Genomic DNA, 10,822 nt, shown 5'->3' with positions numbered 1-10,822 from the left:
CCCTAGGAAATTGGTGGGTGGGGAGCCACACCAATCTAATTTTTTAAATTTATTAAAAGTGATGGACCATTTTGCTAAATAAAAATTGCTTATATATAAATGAATGTTATAAATAATAATGAAGAACTTATCTAGTTTTTAAATTTATTAAAAGTCAACGCAACTTAATAAACTCTTTAATACACTACAAAAATAAATTTTAGCATATGTTGAGCATATTCCCTCGAAAATTAATCTAAATATTCAATTAAAAAATAAAAAATAAAAATCAACAAATCCTCATCCACGATAAGTTGAAATAAAAAACATTCAACAATTATATTATATTATAATAATTAATAGTTAATTTTATAAATTCAAACCCCATTAAAAAAAAATCTTTAAATTTTTATAAACAATTAATAATATTTGCTCCTCACAATTATCATTAATATTATATGAATTATAAGTTGTAGTTTAATTTGTATAAATCTTCTATCTTTTACAATTTTCTAAACATATTTGTTTTAAATTTTATTTAAAATAAAAAAATTAATAAAATAAAATATTAAAATGAAATTATATATACTCAAAATAGAAATGTTCCACCCATTTTTCAAATGCTCAATTCATTTATATAATAAAAACCATTCTAAAAACTCCTATCTCCTACGTAATCAAAGATCAAAATCTATCCTATCCATTGTATTGTATCTGGAAAAAAAACCCAAAACTCAAAATAGTTACACAACCCAAATAATATATATCTCATTCTATAAGGCATTGGCTACTTTCTTACATATAGTGCATAATGTTTATCCCCTAAATTCATCCCCCTATTATCAAGATTGAACCAATTAAAAATGAGGGACGCACCATATTCTCATGGGGTACCCCATGAGAAACTCTTTTAACCCGTTGATTGTTTAACTCAAGCAGATGACGGTTGGGCCGAGATAAGTGAAGAATACACAGAGTCCTCAAGCAATCAACCTATATATAAAACTCGGGATTTATTCCTCTGGTTCGTCATCGAATCCCGAGGACTGACACCAGATCATGAGTAGAACAATGAGAAGCGCGATGGCCACACCAACAGGAGATCCCCCTGGCCGTTTGACGGAGGACGGATCCTCACCACCAGAGGCTTGATCGGCGTTGTTATTGTTGGAGGAGGAGAGGCACCTTAACACCAACGGCGCCGCCATGATCATCACGGGATTTATGTCATTCGCCATTTCCAAGAGGCTGCTCTGTTCTGGAAACAAACATGGCAGCACCGCAAGGATCATCGCGATTACCACTAACAGGAAAAAGGCATACGGAGGAGAAGAAGCATATGCAGTTACGGGGCCGGTAGCAGCAGCCATGGCTTGAACCTCTGATCTCAGAATATGCAGCAGATAAAACTACTCAGACCCGAGGAGATATGGGGAGGAGATATGGGGCATGCAGATCAACTACTCAGAGCCGAGGAGATATCGGGCATGCAGATCAACTACTCAGAGCCGAGGAGATATGGGGCATTTCTATTGAAACCCAGCCGGCAACGCGTATGATGGAAGGTGTTAAATCTACAAGGCTTCTGCCTAGAAATTCACCCATGACAGATGTGACACACGGTTTGTTTTTATTACATGAATTGGGTCACATAAATTGGAATTTTGGATTATGGAATTTTTATTTTCACCCACATAAATAAAATTTTAATTTTGATGACAAATCCGTATTTTTACATGTTATATTAAGTTATAGAATAAGTTTATGGTAAAATATTAATATTCAATGTTTAAATTTCAGTAATAGACTATAACGTGAATACCATGGGTCAATACCATGTGCTATTTTTATTTTTACATGAATAGGCTACAACATGAATATCATGGGTCAATACCATGTGCCATTTTTATTTTTACAACGTGAATACCATGGATCAATACCATTAATTCTCAATACCATGCGCCATCTTTACTTTTATTAATCTTAATGTTAGGGTTGATGATGTTGGTTAAAACATTTAGTTATTTATAAACTAATTTGCTGGTTAAAAAATAAATATATCTATGAATTATTTTAACAAACTAAATAAAATAATTTAATTTAATAAATTAAATAATTTTGACTTCTTTCCCTTGGTCCAGTCAAATGTAGTTGTTGCCCTGTCCCTTGTAGTTGTTTCCTTGGTCAAAAGTAGTCATTGTATGATGGATCTCTCTATCTAACTTGGGGCCATGATTCTTCATCTCGTCCTCACCATGAACCACACTTGTTGGTTCGAAAGGCATGGACAAATGAATTTCGATGTGATTATTGCCTAAAACCATTTTGATATGGATCACAAAAACTTAAATTCAACAATTAATTTCAATGTGATTATTGTTGAGAACCATTTTGATATGGATCACAAAAGCTTAAATTCAACAATTACATGTTAAATTTTTAGGTTTACGTTTACATGTTTATGTGAGATCTACCCCATATTTAAAACATTTATTATTTATTTTTAAATAAAAATATATGTTATCCATTATTTTGAATTATAAAAATGATATTTTCCACCAATTTTGAATAATAAAAAGAAGACTAATTAATAAGGCAATTAGAAGAATATATTTTATGTTTAAAAATAATTGAGTTGTATTCTCAAATACATTTAATTGATATTAAGTTATTATTTTAATATTCTAAAGATCTAGCAACTGCTTTAATATTTAAGGAGTGAATTTTTGGGGTCTACTACTTGTCTTCCTTCCTTAAGTTTTCACATATTTCACATTACTTCAATCACCAATTAAGTTGTCCCCTAGACATTATTACATATATTTTTAATTAACATAAAAAAAAATTATTTTTTTTAAGAAATATTATATTAAAAGAGTTATAACAAAGTTAAAAAAAACTTACATTATATTTATGTTGGAGATAATGGAGAAAGCTAAACCTAAAAAGATGTTATAGTGATGATAGGATTGAGACTCTAACTTTAGATCTCAGATCCTAATATTCAGGGGGTGGTTCAAACCACCTAATTCTGTGAAAGCCTATATGTACTACGTTGTTCTCCACATAGAAACATAGCGTGTATTGCATGAGTGTGTGTACACTCTCCAGGTATCTCACCTGGAGAGCCATTTAATTAATCGAACATTGTATTTTAACATGGTATCGGAGCTACAGGAAGGAGAGGCTTGTACGTTGAGTTGAGGAATGTGACATCGTCGCTGTGGAGCTAAAGAGTAATCACGCTGTCGTCGTAGGAAGTCGAAAAGAGTAGCCACGATGAGTCTCTTCAAACTTCTTCACATTTTCATTTTCCGCATCGTTGCAGGAATCCCGTGTACATTTGCAACTAGTCGCGGATCTGAGGACAACAGCTGCAACGATTGTGCTGGCTATGTTTTTTTCTTTTAAAGGGTTGTGTGTATCACAAAGTTGCGTAGAAAGCTTCTATTGCAGCGTGAGAGTATTGTGTTGTGATGTGGAGGTCGAGCTGGAGGCCCACTTGTGTTATTTTTAACCCACGAGATCGCAACACCAGAGATCGGAGCAGCGGTGGCACCTTGAGTCCATGCAGTGGCCCTGCATATCAGAATCCCATAAGACACTTGGTCTGAAGTAGCGGATCCCTTGAAAGTGGATTTCCTTTGTAAAGCCTCATTTGCCATGTGTTATGGTCTTTGCCTTACAGTCGGAGCAATCTCATTGACAAGATGATTTAAAGATATGTATTTTTTTTCGTTGTTGAAGAGATCTAAAAAATCAATTGGGATCTGAAAAACAATTAGGTAAATTTTCTTGTAAATTATTATATGCCACAGAAAATGAGAATTTTTTTTTTGATTGCTGATTTGAATCCATCTTCAGAAATATGTGCATCAGAGTTAGATATTGATAGTGTTTCCAACTTGTGAGAGGTTTTTTAGTTACTCATTGCAGGAGCCGAGGGCACTAAGACCTGCGTGGCACAGAAGCCATAGTCTACAAGGTTCTACAGTTGAAGAGCTATCAAAGGGAGAAGTTTCCCACCTGTGAGGTAACGGGGTTGTTGGAGCTCGTTAGAGGACCGTGTGGAGTCAAAAAGAAATCTCAAAGCGAGATAAGCTGGATTGTTTTCAATATTGCTACACTTTTAGACATATTTGATCCTGATGATATCTTTTTCATAAGGCATAGTGGTTTTATTAATGACTAGGGTTATCAAGAGATTCTATATGTTCTGAAACAACATGAGACTGAAAACCCACGAGTTGATTTTCAGGAAGAATGTGAAGAGGAAAAAAGTGCTGAAGATCGATGGGACGAGTCAGATGAAGCTGATTGCAAAGAAGTGGCAGAAGAAAACAAAACTGATGAGAATTTAAATTGTAACGATCCCATATTTGATTGTGAAACTAAAGATGCAATGATGGGTGATGAATGTGTGCCTGTAACTGAAATTTGTGATGATGAAAACACATCCATTATTGTAGAACCTGAAAGTCTTCCTGATGCAAAAATCAAGTTTGATGAGATTTATATACCTCATGATGAGTGGATCAATTTGATGATTGAAGAACATCTTATTGATGAATTACTGTTTGGTGAGAAGAAAGGCCTATCTTCACAAACAGATCAAATGCAGAAGATGCCTGCAGAACTGAGTGAAGAGGCTGAAGGCATAACTGTGACAGCAGAAAGGGATAAAGTAGGGAGAGATGGTGAATTGAAAACTCTCCTAAAGGAGAGAGTTTCTAAATAAAAATTGAGAATAATGTCAATTACATTGAAGATTATTAAAATCCTTAAGTAATTTTTTTTAATATTATAAATATACCATATAAACTTACAACTCTGATAATTTTGTGAAACCGTTTCTTCTTCTTTCAACTCTTCATGGCTTGAATAGACTCACTACCTTTAGTTATAAATCTTAAGTGATCACTCTCACTTAAGTTTAAACCCATGTTTCTTAACAAGTTAAATTCCACTTCAAGGATAGCCTTGTGACATTTCTATTGGACAAGAGTTCTCGTGATTGTTGCTAACCAAGAAATAGCTTATTGTTCACTTTCATGTACTTTTGAGGTAACTATGAAGATGGAAGTCCTATTGCATTGTACAATATCCTCATGATTCGTGATACCTCACATAATTTCCTCTAGCTTTCATACATTGATAACTCTGTAAAAACTAGTGCATTGAATTGCCTTTAGGTTCTTAGTATTTCTTGTTGCCCAATTTCTTGTCATGCTTGCAAACCCCTAAAATCATAATATTGCTTCTTTATTAACTCTTTATTGTTTATGTACCAACCCGTCAAAAGGATCATTCCTAAATTTGATGAGAAACTAAACATAAGATTTTTAAATTCATCTTGGAGGAGAGTTAATTGTGTAAAACTCATCCACCAAGACCAAAGCTTGGACCAATCTAAGAAAATAAGAGCTCTCCTAAACTAGCCCATGGATTGGAGTGGAGGCTCATCTATAGAACTATCTAAAATAGAGAATGTCCATGCAAAAACAACCCCAAGCAAACAAATAGAGAGACTTACAAAAATACCATGTACACTTAAAAAGTCCCAGCTTTCCACCATTGATTTCTAATCCATTGATCCATAATCCCACTCAACGAGTGATATTTCTTGGTGTGGGTTCAAAATTTTCTGAAAGCCAAGGGCCTAACCATGTGATAGGTGGCTCAAGTCACATATCATAACTATGTTGCTATATGGATGCATTCAATGTTCCATGTGAAGCTTTAATGGCTTGATACATGTCTCTATACTCATGTTGATCAGATGAGAAAACAAGTTAATTATTAACAATACCATTCATGTTGATGATCCACAATTTTTGAGGTGTGTCTAGATTAGTGAACCCATTTATTTGATAGTTGTTCTCTTACAACACCTCATAATAATTGGAAATATTGAATTTACTAGTCTCTTATTTAGCTTGACCTAGCACTAATGTTAATAACTTATCAACTAGGGTGGTGTTCAACACCTTTTTTCTTGTAATAGACTTTGAATCTCCCACCACTATCAGTGATTGGATGTAAGAGTCATGGCTATCCTCATGTCTTGAAATAATGTGCAAGATTATACTTGATTATTAGAAGAGATACCAAGGCCCCATGAGAAGTTTGTTACATTTTTTTCTCCAAGTTCCATGATAACCTCTCATAAACTTGCTACCCCAGGATTCCCCTTTGAAGCTCCATAAAAAAGAAAAATGTAAGAATGTTGAGCATATCTCCATTTCTAAAAGTCATGTTTACTTGACAACTAATGATACCAGTTTGGTTTATTGCTGAACATTTTCATTCTTATCCTTATGGATTACGTTATGTGGAATTGGTGATACCATTCCTGATCTTCATCATTCTCTCTTTTTATTTTTTAACAGTAACTAGTAAATATTTGTACTAAGTAAAAATTTGTGGCAAGAGAAAGACTATGCAACAAGTGATATTCCAAAAATTATTCGCTTTGAGTTTCAAGTAAAATTATTAGTTCGTTATTTTCCAAAACCATAAAATACTTATGGCGACAAAAACACCATCCCTATATTTCTTACATGAGACTTAAATTCTAACAAATTATTGACACAATGAAAACATAAAATTTTCATGACTAAGTTGGATTACAAGCCCAAATTCTTGTAACCATTGGTTATGCCATTAAAGGGGATTGTTTCTTCTTTACCATTGTTGTCCAAATTTCCTTTATCTTTGTTGAAATCCATGATGTTCCTATATTTTTCAATTTGTTCAGATCTGGGGGTTCTAATTGCTCTTGTTTCTTATCTTCTTCAACCTAATTTCCAAACTTTCATTAAAAATTTCTACTTTTCAAGATTCCACTAAGCCATGTTGTGTTGATTCTTGCTTAGTTGAAGGGATTTAAATTAAGGGAATATCCATTGACTGCTTGATATCCACTTATAGGTCCCTACTTTCTTCTTAATCTAGTTTTGTTTCTTCTATTGGAGGGCCTAGTTCAAGTGGATTTTCCTTGAAATTAGTTGATGTTCTTCCTTTGCTTCAATCCAGTACGGTGGATTTTGTTGTTTATTATTACTTTTCCTTGGCCCTTTTAGGAACTTTGTTGACTATTTCAAAGCATGATCTATAATAGAAAAAAACATGATAATGATGTAGATTTTGGGTCTAGGAGTATTTCCCACCTTACAAAACTATTTCTATTGGAAATACTTTGTTGAAGTCCATAATAAAACATATGTGAGCATATGTAGTGGTGATCTATCTCTTTATTTCAATACTTCTATGATAATATCTTCCAAGAGCTTTTGCAATGGCTTGAAGAGAGTCAAAATGCTAGAAATGTAGAGGTATATTTGGAAATCTAACACACATAGGAGTCTAGAAGAGAGAACCAGTTAGAATATCAAAGGGAGGAGTCCAAGGTTCATATATAAACCAAAGTTTCCAAAAACCAAGGACCAAAGTTTAAAATCAAATCCCTTTCTTCAACAAGATCAAACTCAATAATGAAGTAGCCTTTGCACAAGGATAATAAAGGATTCCTATTTTAAATAAGTGTTCCAAGGGACAAGCCCCTAGAGGGTAGCTCAATTGGTGATGGTTGTGTAAATGAAGTATTATGTGTGAGGATTTCTAGTGTTCAAATTCCCCTGATTTACCTTCACGTGTGGAAGGGGCATACATACATGACTGGAGTTTATAGTGGTAGATATTGGAATTGACCATGTGTCATGTGAGTATGAGACTGGCCTAGTTGTTGATTCATCTAGATACAAAAAAATATTCCAAGGGACTAAAATCCATCTATACAAATCTAGTAAATGAGGCGAAATTGAGAAACAAAAAATCCCCTTTGAATAATAGAAGGCTTCCTAAAATGTAATATCTTCCACTATGGGAATAGTGATTGCAAGAGCTTCCTAAACAAGTTGACAGGGAGAATGAGGAACATTTTTCATAATATTATTGAAATAATCTTTACCCACATTACCAATATGAGGAAGAGAACCAAATATTCAATAATTGACCATATTGGCAACTAAATAATAAGATCTATGCAATTTTTCTCTCCTACACTTCCCAAAATCACCAAGATGGTCTTTTGAGTGAGAACTAGGAAAACTAGAGGAGGGTTTTTTAGAAAAATGGAAACCAAGACACTACTAAGAGGGTGGGGGGCATGGAAAATTTTAGGGGTGAATGTTCGCCCTTTGGCGAAATTAAGGGGTTTTAAATTTTTAGTGGGCAAATATTTTGTATCATAGTACATTTTTACAAATCACCTCAAATAGCCCACCTTATTTTAAGGGAGAGGGTAAAAAAGGTAAATTTAGCCCTTCAATTAGGAGTTACAACCTTCCATTCACCCTAATTTTCAAGAATAGGTTTTATTTAAGTGAATCCTATGGGCCAAATACCATATTTATAAAAGAGGTATGGTAAATTAATAAAAATATAAATAAATGAGAGGTATGGTAAATAAATAAAACATTTTTTATATTTACTCTATAAGTCACGTTATATACATGCGAGGGTGTAAATATAAGTAAAGTGGAGGTATGGTAAATAAATAAAAAATATAAATAAACTAGATGTATGGTAAATAAATAACACCTCTTTTTATATTTAGTCCATAACCCTCGTTCTATTTATGAAAGCTCAAAAAAAGGTTTTATTTAAGTGAATCCTATGGGCCAAATACCATATTTTTAAAAGAGGTATGGTAAATTAATAAAAATATAAATAAATGAGAGGTATGGTAAACAAATAAAACATTTTTTTATATTTACTACATAAGTGACCTTATATTTACGAACACTCAAAAAATGTGTTATATTTAGGTGAAACCTATGGGAAAAATACTATGGGACAAATACCATGGGCTAGATTATTATTAATACCATGCAAAAAAACATTATTAACCCTAATATTAGTATTAATAAAAATAAAAGTGGCACATGGTATTGACCCATGGTATTCACCAAAATAGCACATGGTATTGACCCATGGTATTCACCTAGAATGTAGCATATTTAAATGGGGGAATTAAACCAACATAGATCCATCTTTACTCTGGATCTACTAACCCCTGAGAGGTATCAAATATTGTGATATGCAAACTAGAATAGAGTGAAAAAATATTTGATCCGGGGCTTGGTGGATCAAGAGTAAGAACAGATGTTGTAATTTAATGTATGTTAAACATTTTAGCTTGGTTAAAATAAAAAATAAAATAAAAATCAACTATTAATTTTATTAATTTTTATAAATTAGTAATAGTAATTTATAAGCTCTAGGTTTATGATAACCCATGGTAATACCATGGTATTCATGTGAGCATAGACTATTTAAAGGGGAAATTATATCATCTTAGATCCATCTTAATTATGGGTCTACCAAGTGTTCAGAGGGATAAAAAGAGATGGATATAGGTTGGTTTTTATGATAATGAAGATATTAAATAGACTTAGGAAATTATATTGTAAAAACATCTTAAGGTGAATGGTTAAAGCATAGACATTGGACAAGTATATTTGTATACTTCTGTTTTAAACTGAAACAAATCCAGGGCTAAAAGGAATGGATTGATTGCGCTAGTCATCCTTCTATAACTTTCCAACATAGGTTGGAGTAAACCGATTGTAATTTGGGTAATTTTTCTAACTGCAAACAGGAACATACTTGTGTATTGGCAGGGTGGTTATGAGGTCCCTAGAAGTGATGAATTTGAAATTTTCTTGGTTTTATATATAGCATTAGGTTTTTTCTCATGCTTTCTGTGAATGACATGGGTGAATTTTATCCTACACCCACTAGGTTATCGATATGTAATTTTGGTAATTTTGATTTCAAAAGGTATTTTAAAGAAATGCAATGATTTCATTTGTATATTCAATAAACACAATATTCTAATGGAATTCTGCATTTGTGGTTTACCTATACATATTCCATGGAGAAGTATTAGTGGTGTGACGTCAATTGTCCTCAAGTAGAGGCTTTAGTTTTATTATTTTGTGGAAGCAAATACTTTCTTCCAACATTTTTGAGTTCCATGAAAAATTTGAAAGTCCTAATAGTATTCAATTATGGGTTAAAGAGATCCACACTGAATGACCTACCGGCCTTATCTTCACTTAGTTTAAGACTATTCACTTGGAGAGGCTGCATGTGCCCCCACTTCAAGAGCATAGTAAAGTCATGTAGAACTTATAGAAGCTATCTTTAAGCTTTTAGTGAAGATTGGAAAAATGTTTGGGTTCAATAACACCCAGTCGAGCATTAAGCTTCCAATAATGCTAGATTTTAACCTGGAGCACTTTTGTGATTTGGAGGAGATGCCCCCTCATATTTGTGACACATCTTCAGTTGTGAATTGGACTATTACTAATTTTCATTTCCTTTGAAAGTTACCTGATGACTTGGGGAACCTCAACTCTTTAAGAATTTTAAGGAAAGAAAGAAAGTACATTATTCTAAGTTATCTTATGCTTTTCAAGTTTTTCTTGGATATCTACAACGTTTTAGGTAGGAAAGTACATTCTGTTAATGAAAATTTGTCTTGATAGAAAGGCCCAATTTCAAATTCTAATGCTTTCAAAAAACATTGTATAACTGTAATGTTTCTAAAAGGAAGGCATATTTTTTCAATTTAAGTATCATGATCCCATATTCCAACTTATTTTTCAGTAACCCATTAGGCTTTGTAGCTTTGAATAAATCCATGTCTTTTGATAAGATCCTCTTCCAAATTAGAACGTAGTTTCCTTTTGGCAATAATCACATACAGTGTCTTGATTTTTTTATTGAGAAAATAGAGGTTGTGAAACAAGCCTGTGCCATACAAGGACTTGATTCA

The 10,822-nt window shown here is 33.0% G+C and overlaps 1 protein-coding gene across 1 annotated transcript; it reads right to left on the bottom strand.

Annotated features, from left to right (window-relative positions):
* Positions 1 to 925: 925 nt before the first annotated feature.
* Positions 926 to 1,414, bottom strand: LOC149264525 (uncharacterized). Its single transcript, XM_089389851.1, has one exon. The coding sequence runs from the start codon at positions 1,347 to 1,349 to the stop codon at positions 993 to 995; it is 357 nt and encodes a 118-aa protein (XP_089245977.1). The 5' UTR covers positions 1,350 to 1,414; the 3' UTR covers positions 926 to 992.
* Positions 1,415 to 10,822: the final 9,408 nt, after the last annotated feature.

Source organism: Pinus tabuliformis, chromosome 6 (assembly GCF_031772625.1).
Source record: "Pinus tabuliformis cultivar Carrire ecotype Pingquan chromosome 6, CPIR1, whole genome shotgun sequence".
NCBI classification, from domain to species: domain Eukaryota; kingdom Viridiplantae; phylum Streptophyta; class Pinopsida; order Pinales; family Pinaceae; genus Pinus; species Pinus tabuliformis.
This window is presented reverse-complemented; position numbering and strand designations above follow the sequence as displayed.

Coding starts and splice junctions, on each gene's coding strand:
- LOC149264525 (XM_089389851.1), bottom strand. CDS start 1,349: ATGGCTGCTGCTACCGGCCCCGTAACTGCATATGCTTCTTCTCCTCCG.